Below are 13385 nucleotides of genomic sequence, written 5' to 3'. Positions count from 1 at the left end.
GGGGCCATGCAGGTTTGGGTGGGTGTTGGGGGTCACCCAGCTTCTACAGGTCCTAATAAAGATGGGCAAGAGATCGGGACAGGGCTGGGGACCCCAGGATGGCCACAGGCTTAACCCTTCCCGAGGCAGGTACTGTCCAGAAGGGCACAGAGAAGCCGGGGAGGTGGCAGAGCTGTGGTACGTCCTGGTGCCAGCAACCACTAGAGATGCACTTACCCACCCCGGAGCTCTGGGTACTGTAAAGGGATCTCAGCATTGGGGTCCCGGAGCTGGAGGGACAGGTGGGGACACAACTGCCCCACCCCAGGGCTCTGGGAGCTGCAAGGAGACCCCAGGACTGTGCCGAGGACCCTGGAGCTGGGGAAGGAGCAGGCAGGGAGCCCCACGGCCGGCAGCGTGGGTGGCTCGGAGGGACGGAGGCAGGCGAGACGATGCCGTGTGGTGAGATGCAGAGGGCCCGGGCGATGCCGGCAGCGTGGGGACCACCGTGCCCGCCGGCCAGCCGTGCGGGTCGGGGACTGGGATGCTGGTTGGCGGTGGTGGGAGGCCGGGCCCGGGCGGTCTCCAGGCAGTGTCCGAGCCCGCTCCCAGCTGGGATGGCAGCGCCGTGTTTGCGAAGAGTTAAGGAGGCGGAAGAGGCAGGAAGCGGCCCGAGCCTCTCTCCATAGAAACCCGCGGCCGTGATTAAAGTCTGATGCGGACCCGATAGCGGGGGGGGGCAGCGCCCGCTTTAATTACAGCGGAGGAAATTGCTGGAGCCGGGGCCCCGAGCCCCTGCGAGTTGCCTGGAAACTCCCCCCCCGCCTCCCCCGGCCCCTGCCCGTCCCCTGCCCGTCCCGCTGCCATTTATTCGCCATCAGCTGCTCCCTGATAAAGTGGAATAATAATAATAATAATAGGGGCAGGAATATTAAAACATGCAGCCTGCGGGCCGCCCCCACAGCTGCCATGAGACACGGCGCCGGAGCGGTGCCACTGCTGCTCAACATGTACCTGCCAGGTACGGGCGGACCCCCCGGCTGCTGCCCCGCCGCAGCGCCGTGCACCGCACAGCACCCCGGCCCCCGCCCACCCTGTCCCGCCGCTGTCCTGGGGCCCTTCTCTGCCCCGTCTCCCTCCAGCACTCACGCTGCCTTCCCCTCTCCCTCCGTCCATCCTCCCTTCCTGCCTTCCAGCCCCCCAACCATCCCTTCCTCCTTCCTTCCAGCCGCCCTCGCAGCCTTCCACGCCCGCACACCCGTCCTCCCTTCCATCCTTCATCCGCCCACCGTCCCCCTGTCCTTCCATCCCTCCATCCACCTTTCTGTCCTTCCAAGCCATCCTTCCACCCACCCACCCTTCCCCTGTGCTTCCATCCATCCTTCCAACCCACCCACCTGTCCCTCTGTCCCTCTTTCTGTCCCTGCTACCGGCCATCCCCTCCATCAACCCTCCGTCCCTTCCATCAGCCCACTCTTCCACTGTCTTACCCATTACCTGCCCTTCCTTCCATCCTTCCATCTCTCGCCCTTCCTTCCCTCCTTCTTCTTATCCTTCCCTCCATCTACCCATCCATCCACCCACCCATCTCTCCTGCCTGCCTTCCATCCACCTCTCCATCTCTCTCTCCTTTCCCCAGCCATCCGCTCCCCAAACACCGACACTCATCCTTCCTTCCACCCGCCGCTCCTGCCCCCCATCCTCCCACCCCACCTGCCTCCTCTCCCTCTCCCCCTGCCCCGCAGCTCTCTCCCTCTCTCCCTCTCTCCTCCCTACCCCAGCCCGTGGGATCTTCTATTCCTATTTAAAAGCTTCCCCGGCTCGGTCGGAAATCGGATTTCCTTTTTCCTGGACGCGTTTCCTGGCTTCGCAGCGGCGGCGGGGCAGGCGAGGGGGAGCGGCCGGGGGCTGCGGGGAGGCTGCCCGCGGGTGGGCGCCGGGGGGTCGCGGTCCCGCCTGGCCCGGGCCCCCCCCCGCACCCCACCCGCGCCCCTTTTTCACCCCCAGATCCAGTCGGGGAAACTTTGTTCAAAGACGGCAAAAGCCAGGCGTGGGGGTCCCTCAGCCCGGGCGTGCAGAAAGGTAAGAGCACCGCTGCCCCTGCCCCGGGACCGGCCCTGCTGCCCCCGGCCCACCCGGAGCGGGGAAACCCCGGGGCACACGCACCCTCCCCCGTCCCGCAGCCGTCGGGGACCCCTTCCCGTCCGTGTGCCGGGCACTGCCCACGCGGGACACAGCCACTGTGGATCCCCGCTCCCTGGTGCTGCGGGCGGCTCGGGCTGGGAGCATCCCGCCGCCAGCACCCACCGGCAGAGCGGCCGAGCCCCGAGGGCCGGGAGCCGCCGTCCCGTTGCAGTGGAGGGGAGCGGGGTGCCCAGCGCCCCCGGCCCCCCGGAGCCCCGCAATGGGTCCGGGCGGGTGCGGGGTCCCGGCTCGGGTCCCCTCGGTGCTCTGGGGATATCTGACGGGGAGGGAGCTGCCAGCCAGCCCGGGAGCTGGGGGGGCTATTCCGGGCTCGGGGGACCCGTGCCTGGGAGCGGGGGAATGAGCTGGGATACCACCCGGGAGGGAGATGCCGGTGCAGGGCTGGGGCTCGGTCAGGGCAGGGGTCGGCCGGGAGATGGCGGATCCCCGGGAGCCGGAGCCATTCGTCCGGGTAAAGCCGCCCAGGGATCCCGGGGATCGGCCAAGGGCTGGCCAGGGAGCAGCCTGGAGCCTGCTGGGGAGCACAGCAGGGCTGGTCATGGGGCAGATATGGGGCCAGCGCCGTGGGGTTTGGGCCATGTAGCTTGCCTGCCTGGCAAGGAGACAGGGGTCAGAGGGTGCTCTGAGCAGGAAAAGGGGAGCCCTGGTTTAGGGGTGGGAGGGGGGGTAAAGCTGGGACCGGGGGGGCCCTTTTGCCTCTGCACTGCGGACTCTGCCCCAGCCGTCCTCTGCGCACTGCACTGCCTTGAGAAGGACCTTTTTGGATTCCTGGAGGTTTCCTCAGGGAGCTGCCGGGTGCTGCAGCGTAGCACCCTGTGGCAGGCAGGATTGAACCTCGCCATCCCAGCCAGCTGCACCCCCCAACACCCCCCTGCCCTCCTTGCATGGGGTGGGGAACCCCATGGGTGGGGGATAGCAGGAGCTCAGGGTGGGGGCTGCGGGGATGGAGAAGAGGCGAGGGCTGCGGATGTACCCTAGAGAGGAGAGATCCCCCATCTCGGCCCCAGCATGGGTATTTGGAAATACAATACCTTGGAAAGACCTGGGCTGGTCTTTCTGGATCGGGATGCCTGAGCAAGCTTTGGTGGAATAGGGATGGATGGGGAACGGCTGTTCCCTGCTTCTTCCAGAGCAATAATTGGGGGACACCAGATAAAATAGGTGGGTGCGAAGCAAACAAGACAAGGTGTTTCTTTGTGGGAAACATAGCTGAGCTGTGGGACTGCCTGCTGCAGGGGTCATGGGTGCTAAACCTCTGTATGGGATCCAAGCACCTTTAGACGAAATAGTGGCAGAAAAGCAGAGGGAGGAGGATGAAATGCAAAGACACTTCCTCTGCCATGGGAAGAGCCTGTGCTGCAAGGGCCGGGGTTGGGAGCAGGGATGTGCAGGGGGCGCTGCTTGGGAGGGACTGTGGGGGAGTGTGGGGGGTCTAGGTAAGTGCGGGGCTGCTCTGCAGGGTGGCTGGATCCCAGAGGTGGGACTGCCCCTCACCCTAAGGTCCAGGGACCCTGTCCTCTCGTGACCTCTGGCCAGACGCGGTGGAGCCTGTCCTTGTGCCTCACCATGGGTGTGTCCAGGTGTGCCAGGCTCCTGTGTGTGCACAGCCTGGCACAGGGGCATCTCGGGCACCTACCAAGGGTGCTCCTCAGTGCAAGCTGCGGGTGCAATGGCCATGGCTCAGAGAGGACAGTTTTCCTCTGGAAATAAGGAACATTGGTGCCTGATTCAAAGCCACAGCAGGTCCTGCCCTGTCCTGGTCTCTCCTTCCCCTACACCTGCCTGCACCTGGCAGGGGTGCAGGTCAGAGCAGTGTTGCACCCCGACTCAGCTCACCATGGAGACATCCTTGCAGGGCACAGTGCCCCTAGAGATGGGTAGGGGCTGTGCTGTGACACCAGCCGAGTTTCAAGCGGAGGTGGCAGTGGGAAATATTGGTGCTGGGATAGATCTGGGTACTGCCAAGATACCTCCTTCCTGGGGCTGCAGATCAAAGCAGCAGACCAGACCCTCACACAAATGAGCAGGTATTCATCTCAGTGGCGTGTGAATGAGGGCAGGAGGGATGTGGGGAGCCTGGATCCAGACCCACTGTAGCCTGTGTTGACCTCTGAGCACTCCTATCTGAGCACTCCAACCTCTCAGCACTCCTATCCTCAGGACCCCTGTCCTGAGGAGCAGGGGTCCTCTCCTCCTCTTGCTTGGGCGCAGGATGGGGTAGGCATGCCGCAAAGGAGGCATGACCTCGTTACCATCTTCTGTTTCTCTAGAGCAGGTAAGATGCAAGGAGGTGCATCTGAAACCTGGGTCCGGGAGGGAGCAACATAGCAGGCGGGGTTGAGGAGACCGAGACACATCCTGCCCCGCTCCTTGTGCCCTGAGAGGGAGCTTTAACCTCTCTGGGGCCTGGCCTTGCAGGCAGTGGGCAGATCCAGCTGTGGCAGTTCCTGCTGGAGCTGCTCTCGGACCGGGCCAACCTGAACTGCATCGCCTGGGAAGGCACGAACGGGGAGTTCAAGCTGATCGACCCTGATGAGGTGGCACGGCGCTGGGGCGAGCGGAAGAGCAAACCCAACATGAATTACGACAAGCTGAGCCGGGCGCTGCGCTACTACTACGACAAGAACATCATGACCAAGGTCCACGGCAAGCGCTACGCCTACAAGTTCGACTTCCACGGGCTGGCGCAGGTGTGCCAGCCAGCCACCCCCGATCACACCCTCTACAAATTTCAGGGCAACCTGGCCCCGCTGCCCTTCTCGGGCATCTCCAAACTCAACCTCATGACCTCGGGAGTGACGCCGGCCAGCTTCTCCTACTGGCCTGGCTCCAGCCCGTCCCTCTACCCCGGGCACGGGCTCCAGCCCTCTGCCCCATTCAGCGCCATGGCAGCCTCCCACCTCAACAACATGAACAACCATTACCATTAGAGGCTCAGCCACACCAGGCAGACCTCCCCGTCCCCGGCAGCGTGGGGCTGTGGAGCTCGGCAGGGAGGGATGGGGTGGGTGGGATCGTGCCCTGCTCTCAGTTGCCCCCTTTTAGATTTGGAGAGTGGCGGGGTGGGGGGCGAGGGGTGCTTGCAGGGTAGCTGGGCTGGTTCCCTGATGTGGGTGGCTGGAGAAGAGAAGCCATCTAAATTTGGGGTGAGGAGGGATCCATGATCCTGGGAACGGATGTGGATACCTAAAACAGGGTGTGAATGGAAGGAAAAACCATGGTCTCTCCTCCTGGCAGGGACCGTACCCCCCCTTTCCTTTGCAACATGCTGCCCACCCCATGAACGTCCTTAGCTCTGCCCCCAGCCTGTGCCTGCTCTCCCCTCTCCCTGCAGAGAGGAGTCAGGAGCTGGGGCCCCAGGGCAGCTGTGTCCATGGGTGAGGGTCCCACTGTGCAGGGGCAGGGAAAGGCAACCCTCCTTGCCACTCCTTGGTCCCCCACCTTTGTCTCCAAAGCCTTCCTTTCCTCCATCCCTCTTACACCTCCTGCCGATGGTGGCTTCCTCCAGACTTCAGGAGAAGCCTTGGCCTGGAGAGCAGATGCCCTTCATGGGTTAATTCCTGCCAAGGGCAGAACTCCGGGGTTGGCAGTGCTGGGAGCAGGGGTGGGGGGCACTGCCAGCCCTCAGGGCAAGGCCAGAGCCTGGAGGCAGCAGAGCCTGGCCTCTGTAACTCTGCCCTCTCCCCAGTGCCCGAGGACTATGCCACAGAGTGGTACCGTCCCCAGCTCCCTGCCCATGAGCCTGTGTCCTGCTGGTCACTTCCAGGTTTAATGCTCCAGTTTTACTGTGGCTTTAGCCCCTCACATGCAGGGCTTGATGGGATACCCTCCGTGGGTGGGGACATCCCCACGGACAAGGCTGGGTGGGAGGTGAAGCAGGAGAAGGGATGACAGCAGGGCTGGGAGCCCCGGGCACTGAGGGGCAGCCCTGGGTCTCTCCCCCCGAGTCCAAGGAGGTGCCTCCATCCTCTGGAGCAGGACTTTGGCCCAGTGGATGCAGAAGAGCTGGGCGTGCTGGGCTCTGTGCTGGCTGGGGGGAGGGATTGGTCTTCAATAAAACAGAGAGGTGCTGTGATCTGTGTCCTCTCTCGTCTGCAGGGGGCTGGTGAGAAGGGAAACCACCCAGCAAATCCCCTCCTATCCGAGCCAGAGCACCTGCAGGGCTAGGGTGGGGAGGATACGGCCAGTCTGCTGCATCACCTTTTCTCCAGGCATCACCTCTGGCTCATACAGCCCCCAAAAGATAGGGCAGAGCTGGAAACCTCTGGGCTTCTTGAAACACCCCTCCAGGGAAGCCGTATACCCTGTTCCCAGGCTGGCAAGGGGATGTGGCAGCCGGAGGCAAAGAGGAGATGCAATTGGCCTGGTGGGATGTCTGCCACCCTGCCATCATCCAGGTGAATCTGGGATGCCAGGAGCCAGATCTCTCATGACCCACAGAGCCCTGTGCAACCAGCTCAGGGCAACGCACTGGGCCCAACACAGCCTGATCCTGCAGCGGGTGTCCCTGCTGGGCTGTGCTGTGCCAGGAGCAGGGAGGTCCCGAGCCGTGGGGCCAGGCTCATGTATGACATTGATGCAGGGGTGAGCAGGAAAGCACTGCTTGCCCAGCTTCAGGAACATGCCCACAGATCCACTGGTGCCTGTGGTGGCTGCTGTGGGCTCAGGGGCTGCCCTCTGCCTGCCCCCCACTTGGGACTGTGCTCCCTATCCTACCCCCATCGGAGGTCCAGGGTGCCAGGGCTGGGGGCCAGGCTTACAGCCGGGATCAGATCGGCTGTGTAGGGGGTGCCATGCAATTACCCAGCCCACGGAGGGAGTGGTCAGCCCCCAATCCCTCTCCCTGCACCCCCCAGATCAGGCAGCTCTGTGCTGCCCCCTCTGCATCCCTCCAGGATCTGGTCACTCTCAAGGCCTTGGTGGCATCTGCTCAGATGTGCCCTCACTGCCCTAATCAGCTTAAGGGAGGGAGATCTGATGTCACTGTGTCCTCTGGTGAGGGCTCAGGCTGTGGGGTGGGGGGGCCTGATGCTGCCAGCGGGGAGCCCATGTATGGGAAAGGAGCTGCAGGGACTGGGGGGGGTCCCTTCCTCCAGGGTCCCTGAGCATTGCACAGCCTGGTCCCCAAGGACGGCAGGAGGTGAAGTGCAGGGGAAAGGAGTAGTTACCCCCATGCAATCAGCACTCAGGCTGGAGACACCCCCCCCCCCAGCTTGGCCTTGCAAGGACAAAATGGAGGGGCTGGCCACAGCTGGCTCCCTCAGAGCCGGGGCAGGGGGCCGTGCCCCCACTGGGGGAGCCTGCTTCAGGGCTTAGGTAACACCATGACGCAGGGCGGGACATGGATTAAGGGATGTGGGTCACTACTAGCTCTCCCCCCGCCATCCCACTCCCTACCCCTCCTGTCCCTCTGCCAGTGCCTGCACCAGGGAAGCCCAGGTGAGCCCAGCTCCCTCCTCGTTCCCGGCCCTGCAATCCAGGTCCCTGCTAGATCAGAGGCCGGAGATGCTGGGGAAAGGGGGGGAGTTAAAAAAGGGTCCTCTCTTTTTGTGAGAGGGAGGACCACCACACACCCCCGATGCAACAGGCTGCAGCTGAGGGCTTGCTTCACTCTGCTCTGAGCTCGCCTGGCATGGCCTCCCTGCTCTGTCCCCAGAGTGCCACCCCAAAAGCCAGGAACCAGCCCTGCACTCCCCAGGGACAGCAGCCAGGAGGGAAGGGGGGGACACCCGTGCAGGACTGCACCAGCGATGCTCTCGCCTGCCTGAGGATGCAGCCGGTGTCACCATGGCAACTCAGGATGCTCCCATCCCCAGGCCCCACTGGGAGCAGCCCCTCCACCCCGTGTTGTGCTTACCGGAGGGGAGGACAGAGCATCACCTCCCACCCAACCCAGCCTCCCCCCTCCCCAGAGCCCCGTCTGACCCAGCCTGCCAGCAGCGCTGTTTTCTTCAGTCACCAAAACTGCCGGCTCAAAGCAGACTGCAGCAAAATCCTGCCAATGGGCGAGCAGGGCCGAGCCCGGCACGGCTCCCGGTGGAGAATCGTCCCTGGCCCCGACCAGGGGTGCCCAGCCCGGGGGGCTGATGGGGCTGCACTGTCCCTGACAGGGGGGTGCACCAGCTGCGTGGGGAGCCTGTCCTAGGTGGCTGGCAGCAGGGTGCATGGACCCAGTGCACCCACGGGCTCCAGACTTACCTGTGGGGAATCCTCGGGTGCCTTGCCCAGGGTGAGATGGGGGAATGCAGTCCCAAAGGGCCTCAGCCTGCGCTGGGAAGAGCGAGGGAGCAGTGCATGTGGCCTGGCAGCTTCTTCTGCTGCCTTGTGATTAAAGGCAGAAGGTTTTTTTTCCTACTTTAAAAAAAAAAAAAAGTATCTTTGACTCTGGCTTTGCTTAGCTGGCAAGAGGGCAGGATTGAGCCCTGCCTTGGCCTCAGCCTCTTGCCAGGATGGCAGGGGACCCCTCCAACTCCCCCAAAGCCTCCCACCCCCACAGTAAGGGATCAGAGAGGGGATGGAGTAGCCACTCTCCTATTTTAGCAGAGCCACATCGCCACTTGCTTTATTTCTCATGCTGGGAAGAGCCTTCGCAGCACAGCCAGGTCACGTCTGCCCTGGGGGATGCGGGCTGCCTCCATGCCCACCCCTGCTCCCCCTCCAGCTCTCCCAGTTCCCACCTATTTCCTCCTCTCTGTATGGCTCCTCGGCTCGCCCCCCCCCCCCCCCAAGTTGCTGACTCACATCCTCTCTCCAGACGCCACCTTCCCTTGGCCTGGCTCCCTGCAAAGCGCTTCGTGACTTAGTGTGGCTCAGCTGGAGCCTGCAGGTGCAGGCAGCCGGGCTCCAAAACCCCTCATGAAGCCCCTCCAAGGAACCAACCATGATGCTTCCAAAAGATGCTGCTTTCTCCCTTGCCAATGTGTGTGGGGCTGGGGCCATACTGCCACCGTAAACCCCCCTGGCCTGGACTTCTCTTCCCCCAGGTCCTGGATGCACCCGGGGGGGGAGCTTTGCACACTTTGGGTTTATTCCTTGCTTGCTGCCCTCCCCAGACACAGGGATGCTCTGGATGAAGCCCCAAACCTTGCCCCTGCTGCTGCCTGCTCTCTGGTGCCCAGGCAAGGGCTGCCGGGGAGACAGTGTCCTGGTGCCGCTCCTGCCCAGCTGTACACTGAGACCTTGGGCCGGACTCTGCTGAGGGCAGGGGCTGGGCAGCAGGGAGGACTGGATTAATGCGCTAATGCCAGATTATGCTCTAATGCAGGACTTCTGATGAGGGAGCAGCACCCGGTCCAGCCCAGGGGGCACTCACTCCCTGGCCAGGCTCCCCACCACTGCCCCGGGCCACAGCTTGGTGCTGCCTGGCTGTGCCCCAAGGAGCCCCGTCCTCAGGGGTGACACAGGACCATGAGACAGGCAGGGGACACAGCACAGGGTAACCTCCATGCTCAGCTCTCAAGAGGTAACGCCCCAGCCTAGGCAGCCCTGGTCCTCCGCTCTGCCAGACTCCGTGGCAGAAGGATTAACCATCACAGCAGGGCTCCAAGGCTTCTGGTTCCCCTTCTCCACCTGCCCCAGCTTCTTGGCACAGCACTGTCCCGAGTCTGTACTCCTCAGTCCCATACCCACCAGCCAGGCAATGCCACAGGCCATGTTTTGGCTACAGCAAGGATCAAACTGTCTGCTGTCCCACCTCCCTCAGTCTCATACCTGCCACTGGGCTACCTTGGGTACAGGCAGAGCTCAAAGCCTCTTGCAGGTTCCCACCCCAGCCTAGATGCGTCCCCCATCAGCTGAGACCCTGCGATGGCTGTCCAGCCCCTCCCTGGGTACAAATTTCTCATCAGCCAATTTAGTCAAGGACCCCTCATGCTCTCTCTGCCATTTTCTTCCATCTCCCTGGGTCATTTTGTCCACATCTTCCCCTCTAGACATTCCACCAGCAGCTGTGACCAAAGTGCCATGGAGCAGAGAGGAGACCAGAAACCTGCACCCACAAGCCATCCCCAATTCAGCAGAGCAGCAACAGCCCAAAGCTGCAACGGAGCCAGTGTCCGAGTAGCTCCCACAGAGGCAGAAGAGAGACCTCCCACTTCCATCTGCCTTGAAGAACATGTTATCCATCATCCTTGCAGCTGAACGGAGGAGAAGGGCTTGCGCAGAAAGCTGGGCTGAGGCAGGTCCTTCGCCAACCACGTGGGCACTGGGTCTGCATCATCTGGAGCAGTTTCCTCCCCACAGAGCAGCTCCGAGTCACTCTGGGGGATGCTGCCAGCTCTTAATAGCAAGAGCACAGCTTCCCCGCTGTTTGTCCGGCAGGAGGAGGCACAGCTTGCCAGGCTGGCTGCTCCAGCCGCCCATCACTCCTCCATGCCCCAGTGCCATGGCCAGCATGTCCAGTGCGTGGAGTTTGCTCTGCAGGCAGAGCAGCAGGGCAAGGGGAGTCCCACAGAGCTGTTGCTCCACCAGCTCTGGGCAGAAACCCCGCCTTTCACGGGTGACCACGCATCCCGAGGACCCACTGCCACCCAGGGTGCCTCCAGCAGCCCTATGCACCCTTGGGGAGCAAGAGAAGGATGCTACGGCCTGAGAAGAGACCTCCCTGGGGCAGGAGGGGCTGAATCCACTGCAGGCTGCACCATGCAGCTTGTGCCCACCTCCCCTGCTGCAACGTGCGGTGGAGAAGATGGGGCATCCACTGTGAGGCATAGAGAGGAGATGTGTTGCCACTGGAGGAATTTAAAACTAGGAAAGAGCTGGGATCCTTCACCAAGGCCCTGAGGTGATGGGTCCCTAACTTGGCCCTGCTGCTCTACCTCTGAGCCCCAAACCTGATATGAATCCCCCATCCCTGCAACCCCAGACACTGCTGGGCCCTGCAGCTGGCAGCGAGGGGGGCTTCCCAGCCCCTCCTGAGGGGGTCTCAGCCCCTCACTGCTCCTCAGGGAGCACCAGGTGGCTGCAGGGATCACAAGTTTGGGGACAAGCTCTATCCATCCCCATGCTGCTGCCCCATAGCTGGCATCATGCCCCCAGCCCCCTGTGGCATCATGCAGCAGCATAGGGGTCTGGCAGGTTAAAGCACACAGCTTTTGAGAGGGGAAAACGCCAAGCTCCCAAGCCTGTCTGAGGATTCCCACCCTCAGTATCCCCCTCTTGCTTGTGTTGCCCCCCTATCTCCCCTTTGCCTTGGGGGGAGCAGGAGGCTCCCAGGCAAGGTAAGGTTAGTGCTCCCCCTGCCCCGCTCCCCCCAGCAGCTGTACAAGGTCCTCTGGGGGAGGGAAAACAAGACATCTCTCCCCTCAGTAAGGCTCTGGCTGAGCCGACAATGCATATTTAAATGCACAGGAGCATCTAAGCTCGTCTCTCATTCCTTGACATTTCCAGAGACTCCAAGCTGTCTTCAATTACCAGTCTGCAATTAGCTCTTCCTAAATCCCCCAATGAGGCCCAGCACTCTTAATCAATGAAACACAAGGGAGGAGGGGAAGGACATGGCCTCACTGCAGCTGGAAGCATTTTAAAAGGCTGAGGCTTGAGGCTGGAAGGACCCTCAGAACGTCTCTAAGTGGATCTGTAAGGGTGGGAAACCTCCACCAGTGCTGGTAGGTTGTTCAGCTCTGGAGATGAGACTCTATAAAGCCCCACAGCTGGGGGTAAAGGGTCCCTGGACAAACACGCCCCGTTCAGGGTGGAGACAGCCAGCACCTATGCCTTGGGTGTTACCCTGCGATGCTGCAGACCCTTCTTGCTGGATTGTGGCATGCTGCTTCATCTCCCCCTGCCTCAATTTCCTTCTCTGCAAAACACTGATAAGGCAGAGTCAAGGCTCCCCCAGCTTCCCCATAGGAGCACTAAGGGTCCAGTTCCACCCCAGTTTAAGCCAGAGTAAGTCAGAGCTGCCACCTTTCCCAGCACAAGACACGGATATGGCCAAATTTGGGGTGGGGGTGGGTTGCGAGTACATTTTGGCCCAGACAGCTCACCACAAGGTCACACGAATGTCAATCTAAAAGCAGGGACAAGAGCACCCGTTAGGGACAGGGAGGAGGGGAGCAGCACGGGTCTGGGTGGGTTTACACAGACACAGAAAAGCCTTGCACAGCACCCTGCCAGGTCAGCCCCCGTCACAGGGACATCTGTGCTGTCTTCCTGGCAGCACAGCTTTGCCTGAATGAGCCAGATTGGGCCTAATTAGCAGCTCTGCTGATGCACACAAAGGTAGAGAGAATCTAGCTTACCCTCCATGACCTGCAGAGCCAGCACAGCTCTTCTTGGCTGAGGGGAGCCCAAGTGCCTGGCTCAGAAGGACTGGGGAGCACTGGACACAGACCCCAAAGGGAGAGCATGTGCTGTGGATCCTGCTTAAAGAAGGCCTGGCAAATTCAGTAGCCTGAAGCGTAGCAACCAGCTATGAGAAAGGCAAAGCCTTCTCCTTCTCCACCCCACTCCCTGGGGGTCTGCAGAAGCACAGGGCTGGTAACCAGGCTAGCAACACAGCCCCCACAGCCTGCTGCTGCCAGGGAAGGGAGCCCAGCCCTGCAGAGCAGAGACAGGGAGGAAGGAGGTGAGGAGGGGTAGCTTTAGCGGGGGGGGGAAGAGAAAAGGTGAAATGGGCTGTGGGATCCTAGTTAAATCCAGTGTGGCAGACAGGCATCAGACATTTCCATCTGGAATGGAGGAGGCCAGGAGAGCTCACAGGGAGCCAAGGGGCACTTAGGTAGACCAGGACTGGCCTTGGGCACAACAAAGAGGGATGAGATTCTGACCCCCAACTCACACCGGGGAGTAAAACCCCTCTGAGAACCAGCACCCCCCAATCCCTCTTGGGGAGGAGAGGGGGCACGATTGGGAGCTTGGGGTGCCCCCCCAATCCCCCTTGCACCCCACAGCCCAGCAAGTCCAGGGAGCCACCACCAGGCCCGTCCAGGCCACCTCTTTATTCTCCAGTGAAGCAAAGCAAGAGGAGAGGGGACCCCCCCCCCCCATAGCAGGCCCTTCCCCCCAGGCTCCCTAGGCCCTCTCTGGCACAGACCCCTTTCTCCGTAGCAAGCCAAGGGGGGAGGATATGGGGGGCTCACTCCACCGGGACCCCGTTTCGATGGGCGCACCGGGGGAGGGGTGTTACCCGCGGGGAGGGGGTGGGCACCCCCAGCGGCTCGAACAAAGGGGCAAGCGGGCGGCTCCCGCAGGGTGGGGGG

General features: G+C 62.2%; 1 protein-coding gene across 1 annotated transcript; it reads left to right on the top strand.

Annotated features, from left to right (window-relative positions):
• Positions 1-948: 948 nt before the first annotated feature.
• Positions 949-5114, top strand: FEV (FEV transcription factor, ETS family member). The gene is made up of 3 exons (XM_072875045.1): positions 949-1000; positions 1987-2061; positions 4603-5114. The coding sequence occupies exons 1-3, from the start codon at positions 949-951 to the stop codon at positions 5112-5114; spliced, it is 639 nt and encodes a 212-aa protein (XP_072731146.1).
• The last annotated feature ends 8271 nt before the right edge of the window (positions 5115-13385 follow it).

The sequence above is a fragment of the Ciconia boyciana genome, chromosome 10, assembly GCF_034638445.1.
Source record: "Ciconia boyciana chromosome 10, ASM3463844v1, whole genome shotgun sequence".
Taxonomy (NCBI): Eukaryota; Metazoa; Chordata; class Aves; order Ciconiiformes; family Ciconiidae; genus Ciconia; species Ciconia boyciana.
The sequence above is the reverse complement of the archived record's forward strand: the minus strand, read 5'-3'. Positions and strand labels throughout refer to the sequence as shown.

What these genes read in the sequence shown, in the direction of transcription:
- FEV (XM_072875045.1), top strand. Translation starts at nt 949, where the DNA reads ATGAGACACGGCGCCGGAGCGGTGCCACTGCTGCTCAACATGTACCTG. An exon ending in GCTCAACATGTACCTGCCAG is followed by an intron (nt 1,001 to 1,986) that starts GTACGGGCGGAC and finishes TTTCACCCCCAG; the next exon opens with ATCCAGTCGGGGAAACTTTG. An exon ending in CAGCCCGGGCGTGCAGAAAG is followed by an intron (nt 2,062 to 4,602) that starts GTAAGAGCACCG and finishes CTGGCCTTGCAG; the next exon opens with GCAGTGGGCAGATCCAGCTG.